At 35.1% G+C, this 17,515-nt stretch overlaps 1 protein-coding gene across 2 annotated transcripts in view; it reads right to left on the reverse strand.

The window, feature by feature from the left end:
• Positions 1-17,515, reverse strand: part of PTPN3 (protein tyrosine phosphatase non-receptor type 3) — a 119,667-nt gene that overhangs the window by 55,683 nt on the left and 46,469 nt on the right. For both annotated transcript variants that reach the window (XM_058038487.1, XM_058038479.1), the window contains exons 8-10: positions 11,230-11,350; positions 7,409-7,496; positions 2,650-2,738 (exon numbers count right to left, since the gene is read on the reverse strand). In XM_058038487.1, coding sequence (XP_057894470.1) covers positions 2,650-2,738; positions 7,409-7,496; positions 11,230-11,350 — 298 coding nt within the window. The remainder of the gene's footprint in view (positions 1-2,649; positions 2,739-7,408; positions 7,497-11,229; positions 11,351-17,515) is intronic.

Raw genomic sequence — 17,515 nt, forward strand, 5'->3', positions numbered from 1 at the left:
ATGCAAGATACTTGTTTTCCAAGTTTTAACTAGCAATGTATTATGCAATTCTCAAGCAGTTTCTCTGAAATTTTCAAAGCAGTGAAACAGCATACACAAAATAGCATTTACTACCTAACTTTAGTTGCTGCTGATATAGAGTATTTGTATGCTTTTGCCATAATTATTTACTTGGAAAATTTGGAAATTACCACATAACTGTTAAGCACCTTTGAGAATAACTCTGCAGAGTGAACAAAACACTGCATTAAATCTAAAGCTATTTTTTAAACCTATCTTGACTTGCATTGTCGCTGACTGATCAGTCAGCTCTTTACGTAGGTTGCTTTGATTGAAAAGCATCTTTTTGCCAAGGCAGAGCTCTCTCACTGCCTCTGTTCCTGAAAACTTTTGGTCCCCTTTGACTACTACCATATGGCATAGCTGTATTGTTGTCATCCACTGCAGAGTATTTTACTTAAAATTTTGGAAAGAGTTCTTCGATGGTGTTTGCTGCCACCTTGAGTTCTAACTCGTTAATGGTGAAGTTTGCACAGTCCATAGGAAAAATCACTTGATACAATTGGTGTTACATAAAGAGCCTAAAAAAATGCCACTTCAGGCATTGCAGAAATATATCCTGCTTTGAGATCTAAAATGAAAGTGAGAATCTATACTACAAATACATCCCAAGCAACTGCACTCTGGTTATTTTCAATGTTTGCTTGTTTTGGTGGGATCAGGGAATGGACAACATTCCTGCACAAAGAATTATGATTCACTCATGCAAGATGCCAGGAATAAAATATCAAAAGTTAGCCCCTGTGAAGGGAGCTTTTGCTTTCAAGATGGAATTAAATTTTTAGAGAGAGGCAGAGAGAAAGCAAGTAAGTAGGAAAGCTTGGAACAACTGCATGAGCTGGCAGATGAAAATATTACTGCCTAAACCTCATATTTTAGAGTGGGAATTATTTGAACTGAAAAATCTGTGGGTTTTACTCCCCTCATTTTTTTCTGTAAATGAGAACAGGCTTTTGTGAAAAATGTTTTAGCATCTGTGTTTTATTCCTCTGTGCTCTTCAGGAGTAAAAGTAGCACAGGAAGTTTTAGATTCCTCCTGTCCTGTGTGCTACAAACTATTTTTCTCTTCTTTGAAAAAATTCATAGTCACAGATTTTAAAATGCCATTAGTCTATGATTTTCAGAAACAACTATTATCAATTCATATATTACTTAGGTCAACTAAGTTGGCAGAACAAGACTGGCAGAAGACAGAAAACGTGCCTCCAGCTGGCAGTTTTTAAAACCTGCAGCAGTTGAAAGAAGCTGAGAGGCTGATGTATGAAGGAGCAGCACTCAAGGCACAAAGATGAAAGACATGTCTTTTATGCTTCAATGTGCATTAGAAATAGGAAAACACAAGTTTTCACTATGCTGCTTCATGAGAGCATTATTATTGACATGCATTTACCCAGGATGATTGCAGTATATCCCAGGAAATTGAAATGCAACTCACAGCAAAGAAAAAAAAAAATCCAGAGACCATGCAGTATATTTTCCCCTAGAATTTAAATTGAGACTGATTTTATTGCTTTTCTATAGGAAATAGCTGTTTGGTTGGGTTCTTAAATTAAATAATGGGATGAAACTAGTATTTAAAAAATACAGCTAGGGAGCTTTTGTTTTTTTTATAATTAAGGGCCAAAAAGCAAGTATAACCCACTGGAATGCATTTTCCTGTCATGATTAAGAACACTGTACTATGTTACTGAAAAAGTTATCCAGGACAATTGTTACAAATTCAAAGAACTCATGTATAACATGACAAAGCTATAGTTTTATTAGGCATTAAAAAAAAAAAGTTCATACTTCGTTTAAAAAAGAAAGACTGGAAAAAATTTCTTTCTGATCCAATCCAAAAACCATAAGGAAATGCCTGACCTCCATATGATTTCTTATTCAGGTTATAATTTTAGTATGATATAACTAATAAAGCCCAAAAGCACTTTAAAAAAATTATAGCTTATGTAATTTCTCATGTCATTCATATCAGAGTTCCTGTGCACATTATTTCTTTGCAGAGGTTAGTTTCTACAGCACAATCATGCATTTTAATGTTTTATGTATCAGAGAATAATGTGAAAGTCTCTCACCTGCTTGTTAATGTTATATACCATATTTGATGACATTTAAAAATGTCTAAATTATATTATTTTACTTCCTGAAAATCTGAAACTCTAAAAACCTCGTTTTACATTTCGGCTCCAAGAAGTGTCTTCTTGCTGAATGCCACGTTAAAAAGTTCAGACTGAACTTAATTCAGACTGAATTAGGGGCTGAACTTTAATAGCAATACTGATTAATTTGTTTTTAAAGACACATACTATTGGGCACAACAGCAGCAAATCTCTAAGACCACAAGGTCCTCCTAATAATCTACTCATACCTGTACGTAAATTAACTTGATCAAGACTTCACACAGTGCAAGGACTTCAAAAGTCTTAAAAACTTGCCTAGGCAAGTTTTTGTTTTTATCTAAGCACAAGAAAATAATACAATATTCCATAAAGAACAAATACGTGTATTGTAGGCTTCTTTGGAAAAATGTGAAAGCAAACGGACATAAGATTGAAAAAACTGGACACATTTCTTTACAATACAGGAATTTACCAGGGATAGAAGCTTGTACAGATGAGTTTTCTATATACAGCAATTCCACTGGATGCAATCCCAATCATAAGATCTAGATTATGGAGATCCTAAAAAAGAAAAATACTGTAAGAACACAGATGCAGTTTGTGTCATTCACATTTATCTACTAATAAATTTATTTTCAAGCTTTCTATACCTAAATTGCTACACTTCAGGAATAAAATCAATTACATTTTTGAGTTTTGATTTTTGCGCATTTCCTTCCTTTGATGTTATCTATTACGCATTCTAAATATTATTCATTCATAAAAGTTGTAACGTTCATCCTACTATCCTGGATGTATCTTAGGTCTGCATCAAGAGTAAATTTGCAAGTCTAACCTTATTATTTCAGGAAAGAAGTTGAAATACTTTTTAAGATTAGTCAGGTAAATGTCACAGAATTTTGGGACCTGAACAAAAATTGCCTGATTCCATGCTGTTAAAAAAAGGAGAGGAAATAATTCCTTACTTTTTCCTAAAAGCTCTTACCAAGAAAGACTGCACAGGAAATGACATCATTTCACATATGAGAATATGTTGGAAAAATACACACGTACATGAACATTTCATATAATAAATTAAATCCATTATTAACTAAACCAAAAGCTATGCATTATCTTAACACATGCAACTGGAGAAAAAAAATCAGAATTTTACAATCCTTTCTAGGTACTGAGATACTCAAGAGAAAACATATAAGCAAACATTTGAGTTAAAAAAAAAAACAAAAACAAAACCAAAAAACAACAACAAAAACAACAAGGCAGAAAGGAGGATGTTGGATGGTCATTTTGAGCCTAAACGCAGACTGATGTTAAAGAAGTTATAAATCTTGGCTTCCTAGTTCTTATGATCAATACACACTAATGTGTCTTTACACGGATTTCTAAACAGACCTAAATGCATACATAAATCCACATGTAAGTAGAATCCATTGTTTCAAATATCAGGTTTGACTCAAAAGCAGTTTCAGATTGTTTTTAAAGGACAGCCAATGGTAGCAGAGTCTCTTAAAGCCTTCAGTAGCACAGTTGCTCCTCTAGATGGTACTCTGGGCTCAATTAATATATGGCTTTCCTCCATGTCCAATCCCAAGTTCTTTATATTAGTAAGGTACGGGAAAATAGAACAGGTCGCACGTGCTCTGGCAATACTGTGGAAAGTCTAGAAAGTCTACAATAAATCCTTTAAAAACAGTTGAACAGAAGTGTGTTACAGGCCCATGAATGAGCGAAGTCCAACCTAATTTGCAAAGCATAACACAAGAATCCAGAAGTGACATCCCTGTATTTTAATACTTGGGAAAAACACTGAGGTATTCAGGAGATTAGTTGTTTCTGCCATGATACGGCCACCCTAAAGCAGGGTAGAAAATTGTATTATTAGCACTTTTAGCTCACTCTAGCTTTCTGCTTTTAAAAATCAATACTGTGAAGAAAAAACAGCTTTTAAAGTAAAACCTCAGAATCGACATGATTAAGTAGAAACAAAGGATTATCTAAAACACTTGATGGGGATTAATTAGGCTAAACTACCCTGTTTTCTCCAGAAGCTTTGTCAGAACAAAGTTCATTCCTTACCCTCCTCTGCACCAGCCCAAACCACTAAGCTCCCATGTTATTTGTTATTATGAATTCTCTTGTATTAGGCCTAAGAAACACAAAAACAAGATGCTGGAATAGCAAAAAGAGAGGGTCTCTTTAAAAAAAAATGATACTGATGTACAGTTATTTCACTTTCAAAACATGCTGTTAAATTGCATAAGAAAGAAATAGCATGCATATTTTTATTTAAAAACAGGTAACATGAAGAAGATAATAATAAAAAGTTGTAAAGAAAAGTTGTAAAAAATTGCCATGCCAGGCATCTAGGTAGTGAAGTACTGATTCATATTTGATTTAATTTACAATTACCATTTTGATTTTTGTAGATAGGGAAATAATATTGATTCAAAAAATTTCCTATCTTGAAATGAAGGATAAGTTAACAGCAGATTAATTATTGAGCAGAGGGGATAGTGGTCCAGAGTGAAAAGGAGATTAGAAATTCAAGAAATATCAATATAGTTTTAAGATATTGAATTCACTCTCTTGAGTCTCCTAATACTATCACATATTTTAATATTTTAGCAGTACAAATTTTTCATCAGAAAAAAAGCAGAAGTGTTTGCAGGTGAAAACTGAGCTCAGAATGAAGTTGCATGTTTAATAAGTTGCTAAAAAAAAAGGCTTACACTTATATTAAATATTTAGCTTTGTATCATAAAAAAAAATAAAAATAAGGAAGCTATATATCCATCTGCTTTGGATGTCAAGAAACATCCAAAAGTATCCCACTCTCAACCACCAGTACAGGACCACCAACTTATTTGGGCCATTAGTATAAAAGCCAAGTGTTACCTGGTTCTTCTGCCATCCACAATCTAAGAGGAACAAAATCATCAGAATCCCCAGAGATAAAGCCTTTCACAGAGACACAGTTTAATTAGCCCCTGCTAAATCTGTCAAGGCACTGGGATGTGACAAAATTGGAAGGATGATTTAAAAGCAGTAGTGAGAGGGGGGGGATATCAGGAGGCACTGCAAACATCCCTGCCAGAGCAGGGGCAGGACATAGTAGCCTCTGAAGAAGCAGCTTATAAACCTTCACTGTAAAATTCTTCTCATGTTGGTTGAGAGGTTTGCCTCATGGCATTCAATCCAAACAGGGACTTGCAACTGATGTTTTGGAGGGACAAAACTTCAGAGACAACCAACTACACCCCGACTAATGACTTCCCTTCTCAGCTTCAGGTCATTTACAGGTAGAGGATTTCCTGGTTTAGAAGCTCCTTTTATGTTTAATGGACTCCAGTGACTGCCTGACTGCTCCTGATAGCTATTTCACCTTGAGCATCCATTAAATCAGAAGTAACCCTTACAGTTCAACTGCAGCATTGTGGGAAAAGTTCCTTTACTTAAACCTGTCTCTTTTTGGGTAGACTGAAGATCTTGTTGGCTATTCACATTCTCCACGCTGTTCACCTGCTACAGAAGGCTTTTCCTTTAAACATTCATGATTGTTATCCTTCTCTGTACTTTTCTTTTTCCATTACCTACTCTGAGATAAGGAAGGGAGAGGAAGAATGAAGAACAACATTCAAATGATATTGAAACCCAATTTGAAAAGCAGCATGATATTTTTTGGTTTGGGTTCTATTTCCTTCCTGGCAGCTTCTAAACATCTAGATGTCTAGTTCAATGGCTAGATAAACCAGATCACTTCAAATATTTCATTATTTAAAAAAGTGAATTTTGATAAAACTATTATTTTGAATGGAAACAGTAGCAAAATCTGCAGTGAAATTTCATTTAGCTAAAAATGTCTGAATCCAGTCTCTTATCACTGCTGGCACTGGTAAAACCACTACTGACACCCTGCATGCAGTTCAGTGGCCTGCAGCTCAGGAAGGATAATGGAAATTGGAAGAGCTTTCAGAAACAACATCCTGTCAATATTAAGAGAATGGTCACAGTCTAGTGTGGAAAGTCTTAGCACTCAAGCTGACTTATGAAAATACTAGGCTACAATAGAAGTTAAAAGGAAAATATCCAATCAAGTTAAGTGCATATAGTGATCTCAAGTGTAACACTAAGAGCTTCTTCAATAAAGTAGAAAGATGATAGATGACCTAATGGACAGACTATACAAAGTCAGATTTAACAATTTCCTTTTCTTTCTACTTTTATCCATTATTATGCGTCTACCTTTTGATCACTGTATTTCATTAATATAAATGTAATTATAGTGGCTTCATAGTATTTTAGGAATTTCTAGAAACTCAATGCAACACTCACTTATTTGTGGCAGCATAAAGAAAAACAAGAAGAAAATATGCTAAAGGAAGCAAATTACTCATTCTATTCCTTCCTCATCATTAAAGAAATTTATCAATTTTTCATGCTAACTCTCAGTGTCAGGATTATTGACAAACCTCAAAAAATGTTAGGAAAACTAGAAGTCATCTTCATCTACAAAATCAATTATCTGTAGTACACTTCCTTTGGTTTTTACACTGCAAGTCCTACACAAAAACAATTTACTACTACAGAGAAGCACAAAAGGTGCTTAATAGTAACTTGTACACTAGGATGCAAATAAAAAAGCATTTTGGGGATTCACTTCAGATGAATAGTGTAGTCAAACAATTAAATTGCAGTAGACAGTGAAATACTAAGACATGTTTCTTATCAATGAACACCCTGTATCTAAAAGAGTTCAAATATAGTTTTACTGGTCAACGCTCACACTGTTAAATATTTAGATTTAGCCTGGAGTACAGGAATTTAAACAAGAAAAACCCTCTATATTCTTAACACTTAAGAAATTAGTGCTAGAAATTCAGAGAAATTAAACTTTTAAAACACCTGCCAACTAATAGCACTAAACAGACCATTTCATTTTCTTTCATGCTAAGACACTCAGAAACCTTTGTAAAATTATTAAGTAAAATATATTGCAGTAATTAAATAGTTTATCTTAAAAATTCTTTCTACACTTTTGAGGAGCTCTAGCTTATCTGGTTGAAATTCTAGCACCTATGCCACACATAAGTTATTGAAAAATTACCCAGCTTTCCTTAAAAATAATATATGATAAAGTCAGTGTTTAAGTATTACTTTTTTTTACTATTAATTTATGCAAAAAAAAGCATATAAATTTACTTTCCAAGGGAAAAATTACAATGTAAACATACTCTACCACTGTGCAATTCCACTCCATAGAATTCAAGTGTTCTTGCTATATTTATATAGCAGGACTCTGCTTCAGATTGCTTGAGGCCACTAGAAGAAGGGAAAAATAATAAATATGAACCACAGACAAGCCAAAAATAAAAGATATTGTATCATATTTATTCCAAATGCATAAAACCAGAAGAATGCTGAAGTCCAGTGTCTCAGAAAATACCCCACATTAAGTAGTGCCACAATTTCTTTACTGGTGAATGCCCTGCTAAAGTACTCTCAAAAAATTAAGTGAATTATGTGTGATTTTATTACCTTAGCCACTCAGGACTAGCTATTTTTAGAAAAATCTTTTTGTTATCTGTCATGTTCAGAGGGATGAGGAAACAATTCCCCTATAAAATCTGACTTTTTAATAAGAAGCAGTATTTGTAAATATTATGCATTTCATAGTCTCTCAGAAAGAAGTCATGTAGAAGAAAGATAAGAAGCACGAATGCACTAATAAAATAAAGGGGAGAGAACAGACTGAAAGTTAAAGTTATGAAACTCACCAAGGAAAAGCCATCTGATTTACCCAAAATCTCTAAGTCCTAAAATATTTTTTCTCCTGCAGCTAAGACATTAAAATCATAAAAATATTAGACCTTCTTGTCTTCAAGAAAGCTTCTATAAATACAGGTAAAACCAACTCTTTGCTAGGTAAGCTTCCAAAACAACATGCATAAAATCACATAATCAAATGCAATTTAGGTACAACCTGCACAAAGTTGACATAATAATGAGTTACGTTAAGAACTCCAGTCTCTATTACTTCCAATTAATATCCCTCTTGTTAAATGCAAAGCCATCCAAATACAATGCCCTGAAACTGCCACTCTAGGAAATCTTACATCATGCTGCAGAAAACTCAAAGCTACCTTCAACTGGAAAGCCATGGTCAGCATGGCTTGAGGATGGCATAATATCAAGAAAAAAGAGTAAAGATGAAGAAAACTACTGTTTGTCACAATACTGAGTTAACTGGTTTCTCAGATCTACAGGTATACTGACTATTGTCAGCTTAATTCTGAAAAACTTTAGTAGACTCTATATCTTTCACTGTGTCAGAAAATTATAGAAGCAAACCAATGTGAAATGGCCATTTTATTATATAAAAGGATGCTGAATATGTTTGCAAGGCTACATCACTGTAATTTTTAAATATTTTGATCAAGTACTTTGTTCAGAAGGTGTGCTGCACACTAACAAGATATGCCTGCAAATTTTAATTCTCAGTTTGTGTACTCCATCTACACCAGACCAGTCATGCCTTGTGTCTTGAAGGGCCAAAAAGTATCTCAGACCAGACTTAGGTTTTTTACTCATTGTTGTTACACCCTTCTACTCAATTAGAGGTGAAATGAAACCGTCAGGTCCCTAAGCAGATGGTAATTATTCAGTGAGATAAACAGGCAAGAGGAAACTGGTCTTGATGTTCCAATTTTTGTAGTTGTTGATACCCAAGGACTAGTGAACCTCATGTGGAATATAAGAATCCTATTTAGTTTCAAATGCATCCTTCTCGCCAAACTGATGGCTGGATCTAGCAAGCACTATCAAAACCTTACAAATTTGGACAATATCTGCATCCTAAGATCTCGGGCTGCTTATGTTACTAAGCAAAACACAGCAGGAAAACCACACTAGAACCAACTATATACAGCAAAATCCCCCTATGGACTTAGGGATGAACATAAAAGGAAAATTTCTGAAGCTATAAAAATTCAACATGACAACAGCTGCTTTCTTAACAGCTACATACTATCCACTGAACAGTGTGACATGGACTTTTTCAGGGAATACTTCCTCAGATTTTGAAAAGCAACATAAGATCTAGGTAACAAAAACTTTGCACTGAGTTACAGCACATAACAAAACAACATAACTTCTCACATCTGTATTTCAGCAATTCAGGCCTTTTTATTTTCCTTTGTGAAAATTTCCCAAAGCACAGACACTAAAGAATGAAAAAAGGATAGATGTTTATAGGGTTGGCTTTGAAACCCTGTAATGTAAGAATACCAATTTCAAAGCTATAATAACTTACAGATAACCTATACGGTTTACAGCAATATTTTTTAATCCAGATTAGCAGAAATTTCATTCCAAAGGAACAACGTTCTCTCAAAGGTAAAAAAAATGAATTCTTCCTTTCCATCTTTCCTTCCTAGCAGCTCTGGTGAACACCAGAACCATTCTTGTCAAGTATGCTCTTGGCACTGATCTAGTCAAATTCACGTCTGAGACACAGGAATGCCAAAGGAGTATGCAAGAAATACTGCCAGGATATACAACAATTTGTCTGCCTCTCCTCACACTCTGAAGAATATTGGCCTTAAAAACTAAGTTTCTAAAGATGTGTTGAAGTAATAAAAAAAAAATTTCAAGTTCAATTTACTCAGTATTTTTATTCAGACCTTCAATTACCAACACCTCTGTTAATTTTAATACAGATGTTAAACTTCTCAACCATCAAGGCTTCTTCACCCCAAAGACACTCAATGAAAGCACCGATATCACTGAAAGGACACAGAGAAGAAAGGAGTCTTTCCAACAGACCCCACCACACCTTAGTCTGGACCAATGCTAACTTCTGATCTTTCCTCTGCAGTTTTATATCTCTTGCTACCACAGCACTAAATACCTGAGCTCAACCCAGCCAATCCAAGACTCTTCAGAAACTTGCCCTCACTGGTCTCCAAGGTGACTGCTTCCAAAAGACAAGCAGGTTTATTCATTCCTGTCTAAAAACTTCCCCTCAAAAAACTACTGAGCCTACTGGAAACTGCAAATTAATTTGGAAGGAGTAGAAAGAAGCATCAGCTATTGTGTGCTTGAACATGAACTGTTTGGAAAGCAGCCCAGATTAGTATCTCCAACAGAAAGGACAGCTGGAGTTTAGAGTTCAGTGGTTATCTTCTTTTGCCCCATAAATGACTGCTCTGGATGCCTAGGGAACACACATGAAGTTCAGAACTACTCACTACACCCACTAGCAGTAAAGAAACCAGAGGAAAAAATAAGAGTATTGAAAGACGAGAAAAAGGCAGCTGAGGGACACTAGGAAGACATGAGAATGGAAATATTTCAGGGTATAAATCAAAGAAACTAAGAGAGCAGGGAATTAGCTCTGCTGCAGTTAAGATACAGACAGAGAAAACAAGTCTACAGAGATTTGGATTTCATTTGCTCACAGACAATTTCTTAGATTGGTGTATTTGCATTCCACTTGCAAGTATCTGATCAACACCACTAATTCCAAAGCTGCAGTCTTACAAGAGACAAATCAGCAGGGTCAGAAAAAATAATTAGCAGTGCACTGACTGGAATAATCTGTTGCAGCCTTTGTATTACACTCAGGAGAGAGGAGTGAAAGCACAAAGTTAATTGAAGTGGTTTATGGCTATGACATTTCTTGGAGTTTTTTCCCACATATATAGACAAAAAAAATCTGTAGAATTTGAAAAATGATCAAATGTTCTTCATGCAGCAAACTCCTCAAACATCTAGTATAGTGTTCTAGATTGTTGACTTCAATAATATTTAAGGCTAACTAATCTCCTGGAGGTTATAACTAGAAATTTATTTAAATGTTTCAATACATTAGCATCATACTCTGAATATAATTAAACTAGCATCTCTATGATAAACCCGAGTATTTCATTTAACAGCTACATAAAATACAACTGGCTGTTGTAATGAAACTGCTAAGAAATCGAATATTCCTTTTGACATCTTTTTTTTTCTTCAAAAGCTCAAGAGGTGAGAGAGAACTAAAAGTTCACATTACCTGTGTTGCTCATGTAGTGTTTCTACTTTGGTAAGAAAATCTTTGTTCTGCTCTGGTATGAAGTTGTAATTTGAAAGATATCCTGAGCAATGCACTGAAGCATTATAGTCTCCAAGTTGTGCTGTTAAGAAACAAGAAACACATACACAAAGTTTTCATAGTTAATTGGATTTTTCTTTAGAAGAAATTCCTTCTCATTAAAACACTTATGGGAAAATGCAGAAATTACCAATTATTTCCCAACAGACAAGAAGTGTTGAACATCGGGAACTCAGCGAGGTACGATTTTTTTCAAAATACACTTACCATGGCTATAATCTCGGGCACTGAATGACTCAGTACTTTATTTAGTTACTTATGTAGCCTCACTTTTGCATCACAACCAGTAACAGCACCAGACAGATGTCATGTGCTGTGCTGACACACACGTGCTGCACTGTAACATCAGAGAACACCAAATTGCTTCAGTAAGAGATGGCAAATGAAATCAGTTTGACACTTTTACTTGACTAGAACATATTAGAAGTTTTCAACAAGATCTGTCACTTAAAAAGCATCCACTCTTCCCAAATTCAAGTGGAAATTGCTCTTCTACCAACTATGACACCGTCCTAGAAATTCAGCTGTGAATTACTTAACAGAAAGTGTGAAATAACTGCTGATTGACATATAACATTACCAAGCTGCTATAAAAAGTAAATAACTACAACCTGTCCTAACCTTCTTTTTCATAAGGAGTATGGAATAGTGATTACAAAGCCTTAAAGTTTCTCAGAAGTTATTGGTATGATTTGCAAATTAACACAAATGAAAGTAACTGAAAGACTGCAAACAATTCAGCATCAAAAGCTCCTCAACTAAATCAAAGTTCAAGAGCACACTTTTAGGATATACTATCAATAATATTAACACTATTTTCCAGAAAATTTTTAAAAAAGTACAGCAGAGCTATTTAAGTGATTCAAGTTGAGGGGCATAAGAGGCACATCAGAAATAATTTACACATAGTAATTATGTACAATCTGTAATGCAGGGGATAGCTAATATTTCCCACATACATATATTCCAATTGCATGATTTATATGTTCAAGAAAATGGAACTGCAATGATACAATACAATTCCCAGGGAAATGCAGTCAAAAGCCAATATAGTTGCACACTTAATTGTCTGCATAGAGAGACATATTTAAATAAAAAAGGGAATGATAAAGAGAATCTGATTTACTTTAAATGCAGAAAGTCTTGCATACTAAGTTCTTTCTTTTAAAAGGTAGCCTAAACTTTAAATTAATTAGCAAGTGGCAGGCAAAGGACTACATATTTTCCAGGAGAGCCAAAACACGTATTTGAACATTACCGGAAAATTTACCTGAATAAGCACAAAAAACCAAGAATGAATAAAAACAAACCAAAACAAAAAACCACGAAATCAAAAAAGACAGATGATGCAAAAGTATCACAAGAAACTGAAATGATTTTTAGGAATATCTATATACTGACAAAAATCCAAGCCTGACAATGCTAAGTCTAAGGCAACAACAATAAAAGTGAAAATTTGAAACTTTTAGAAATAAGTAGTATGGTAATAGCAGTGTAAAATAAAACCCACAATTTCACAATTACAGTAGTTGATTGAGGATCCCTTCCTTTGCTAGTCATTAACACAACCCATATTTTCTATGAAACAATCTACATCTTTAAGATTTACTGCAGCCAGTTTGAATTCCAATCTTGCCAACAGGAAAAGACCAGACTGCCAGAAATAAGATAACGTCGTTTTCTACTTCAATTTTCTTTGCAATAGGAAAAGATATTGTTACTGTAATATTACCTTCTCTAAAAGGGGCAACTGTTATTCCTCCACACATTCTGAAGTAGTCTTCTTTCTGATCTTCTAAATAGGCCATGGATTTTTTCCTCTTGCTACTAGCTACCTGAGGCCATGCCAACAAGGGGAGCAATTTAGCTTCTCCAACTCCCTAGCCAGCTGTTACAGTAGAAGAGAAACATCTTGCAAGACTAATGATCTTGTGTAAAATTTAATTATCCAAGCAGGAAAAAAAGTTCGGACATATCGAGATGCCGGCAAGAATAATAACCCATGATGCTTCTATCTCTTTACTGGTTTTCTCCAGAAGAGAAAAGAAGGGCAGAAAAAATTAAAGACCTATTTCTAATCTGAGTTTCTCCTGACATAGTTTCTGCTCTGATCATGAGACAGCAGATACTAACTCAATGAAGATAAAGCTGGAGTATAAAAAATAATAACATTTTAACCTTTCTCCATTCTAGACCACTGTTGCTCTTTAATTTTTTATAACTGGCAAACAATATAAAGCAAAGTGAGAGAAAGTGAAACCAAGGATGAGTCAAAAAACAAACAAACCCCTGGTATTTGAATATCAGAATATTGTATTTTAGAACTATATATCTAATATGAAAAGCTTTAAATGAAGGAATGTGATGAACCATTAATTTAGAAGGACATATTCAGTAAAAACAGGGTATTTATTTTTAATTTCCAGTAAAAGAAGAGTTCAATATCCAAGTAGCCATGCCAAAACACTAGTTCTACAAACTTTCAATAAAGTAAGAGCTTATAAGTGCTTGAAACACAAGTCTTGATATCATCTATGTTTACAGAACATAGGATCTGTAAGCCATATATCCTTCATGCTTTTTTCAAAAGTAATTTGTTCAGATATCATTCAAGGTGCAGATGACATTGTTCTCCAATTCTACAGACTTTGCTTGTAAATAATAAGAAAAAGAATTGCATACAAAGCAATAGCACCAGAACCTATTTCTGCACATGGGCATTTCAATTAACTTCAGATACAAGAAGGGAAATGTATGAATGGCTCATCAGCTAACCATGATGAGAAATCAGTTACAGATCATTTGGACAAATTTACCCAAAGGAATGCCTACAAAAGCTAGTCTTTAGAAAGTGTGCAATTTCAACTTTCTATAGATCTGGGAAGTGTATCAGAAAAGAATCAAGCAGGTTCATATTAAATTTGTAAATTTATAGCAATTTTAATATTTTAGATCAAATGAATAAAGCACAAAATTGAATTACCTGTTTTAAAAAAAAGGATAACTACATATAAAGATCAGGTTCACAGGGCAAAAGAATAAACAAACCACAGGAAGAGTCTTGCATATAAATTGTAAAACCCCTCACGTATAAAACTGCAGTCCAGGATTAAAACATAGTTAGGATCTTATGACTGGCTTCCAAATCAGGACAGTAATAATGACTCACATTCTCGAGATGAGGGTGAAATGTGTATTAAAAGCTAATGATTAATTTATCTTCATATGAACATTGAGGTACAAAAAGAAAATATCTTAATCTATACAGTTTAATCAGTTTAGAAATTTTAAGTGATTGCTTCTTGGCACAAAAAGAGAACAGAAAAAAGATGAACTTCCTAGTATAAACTGTTTCTGAAGAGTAACAAAAATTATTCAAGTGTTAAAATGTTTCAGGAATCAAAAAATAATCTGCTACAGCAGAATTTAGTTTCAAAGAACCAATATAAAAATGCAGATGCTTACTAAACACAGACTAAAAAGGTACATTGGAATGAGCAAAATGACACCATGTTGAAAATGGTTTTCAGAGAGAAATTTTTAAAAGGACCAAAACCCTCAGAAGTGTATGTTGAGAGAAGGAAATGTGTTTCAACAAGTGGAACCTGTATCCAAATAAGGATGCAAACACGAACACTAACCCACTCAGTCCTTAAGAAACTGATGTCCCTATAGGACAAGTAGAACTAGCTATCATGTGAGTTAAAACTAATTTGTTTTGTAAGAGGAAATAATGCTTCACACTCAAGAGCCCTTACAAAATGTTCAGCCTAGGCATGACTGTAAATAGCTGCTTATGACCACTTACAACAGCTGGCCATTTTGTGGTAAGACAGAATGAGAAATTAGGCATTAATAAAAACAAAGGAACATTTGTAGAGGAAAAATAGAGAAAACTATGCATGCACAATGGTAGTCTCCAAGTTATTTACCACTCCAGAATGAAAAATGAGCCAGTCATTGTAATGCCTTTTATTAAAAGAACTAAAAAATAAAAATCAGCAGCTCAAAACCCAGACACAGTCAAACAACAACACAAAACAATAGTCACAAGGAAAAGGAAGAAACAAATTAGAAAATATAAATTATAGTGAGTTGCTGTTTCTGCATCTCAAATGCAACATGTACTTCAGAAACCATAAAGACACAATCAAAAAAAACTATTGAGAAAAGCAAAGTATAATCCAAAGTACAAAAAGCATTCATTTTGAGGAGGCAGTAGGATAAAAGACTTACAGGAATAGTTACCAGTGCTCCCAAAACATTGTGAGGCTTTACCAAACTAATGCGTCTGACTCTCTGCCATGTATGTTGTTTCTCAGCATTCATCACTACTCATTTGAGAATCACAAAGTCATTTAGGTTGGACAAGACCTCTAAGATCATTGAGTCCAACCCTTAATGCAGCACTGCCAAGCCCACCCTAAACCATATTCCTCTGTGCCACATCTATACATTTTTTTTAAATACCTTCTGGAATGATGTCTTCACCACTTACCTGGACAGCCTCTTCCAAAGCCTGACAACCCTTTTGGTGAAGAAATTGCTCGTAAGACAGAACCTAAACCTTCCCTGGTGCAACTTGAAGCTGTTACCGTGAGTGTAATTCTGTATTACATGGATCTTGACCTTGGGAAACTCCTCTTTCCCCCTTTTTAGTTATGTTACACAAAAACATTTAATAGGTTCATCCAACTTAAAATACAGAAGAACAGTAGTATCAAATCTGCAGGCACTGCAGAAAGTCAGCTCCCTCAGCTACAGCACTGGCCAGTATCCCAATCTGGGATTCTCCACTCTGGGGACTATACCTTGTTTTAAAGTGTTACAGTTCAAAAATTATTTGTGGCTTAATGGAAGACCATCACAAACAATATTTGAAGCAATGATCTCCTGAAGTGGCTTCTGTATTGCGTAACACAAGTGCAAAATATAATTAGTGAAAACCAGCACAAAAGAGCTGGAAAGTTGCTGTATATAAACAATCAGGACACTTAGATGATCTGTTGTACAGAGATGCCAGCAAGCTCAGGAGCAGCAATCTAGAATTCAGTGAACTATATGGAAGAAAATGGGTTTTTCAATTAATCTCTCCAAGCTGATTCTTGTATTGGGAGTTTCATCACCATCACACAGATAACACTGGCACTGCTGATGACAGGTACTGTAAGAGAGGATAAAAGGTACCTCTGGCTGAACTGCACTGATGCAGGCTTCAGAAGAACAGATGTGACATGCACACAATCCTCAGACTACCCAACACACCTAGTAAGTAATTTCTAATCCTGGAAATTCAGCTCAAAGTTCTCTCTGCTAATCCAGTCTGATTTTAAGACACAAGGGTTAAAGATGCCCTGGAAAGAAGCAGAAACATGGATGATCTGTAAGTAAGTCTCTCAGCTTCTATGAGATGTCCTTATGAGCACTATTTCACTTGAAGAAAGCATGGGTAGGGAGCACACACAGAAAAATTCCCAAATGCTAACCATTAAAAGAGAGAGGTTTCCATAAACTAGGAAGTCTGAGGGGTCAACATAATTTTTATAAAGTGAGGTAAAATGATGGCAAGTCAGAAGAAAGAGTCAGGCCTCACTGTGCTGTTGATGTTTCTCTAAATCTGGCAGCCCACCTCTATCTCTGGGACATCAATCTTCTGGCATTCCCAAAATTCTAACACTCTTATTCCCAGTTCCTGAGAGACTTTCACACTAAGTTCACCTTTCCTTGACTCCTCATCATCACCAGCCTCCCTTTCCCTAGAAGAGGTCCATTGGAAGCCCTAGCAGCCAGGTAACCCCTTGCTGAACAAAGTCCCAGAGACAGACTGCAGTGTGCTAGAGATGATCCCTGGGTCTCAAAGCAGGGCTGAGAGGAGCAGTACCACAGGAGAGAAGAGCAACTGATGCTCAGGAAAAAACAAGCTTAGAAGCATTCATAACTTCTTGTCTGGCTTTATTGCTGTGCTTCAGATTCAAGTCCCAAGTCAGCAGTGGATTTATTAACATAAGAGCATATTCTCACGAAACCCATGGGGGTTTCTTACATACCAGTAGCTGGACATTTAAACAATGGCCTGGAAATGGCAATTTGCTACATGAAGTGATAGAAAACAAGTGGCGCTAAATCACCATTTGAAATTTTAAAAAAGAATAGTCGTACTGTATAGGTTTCCTTATTTGGGTTTATA

Source organism: Melospiza georgiana, chromosome 1 (genome assembly GCF_028018845.1).
Source record: "Melospiza georgiana isolate bMelGeo1 chromosome 1, bMelGeo1.pri, whole genome shotgun sequence".
Classification (NCBI taxonomy): domain Eukaryota; kingdom Metazoa; phylum Chordata; class Aves; order Passeriformes; family Passerellidae; genus Melospiza; species Melospiza georgiana.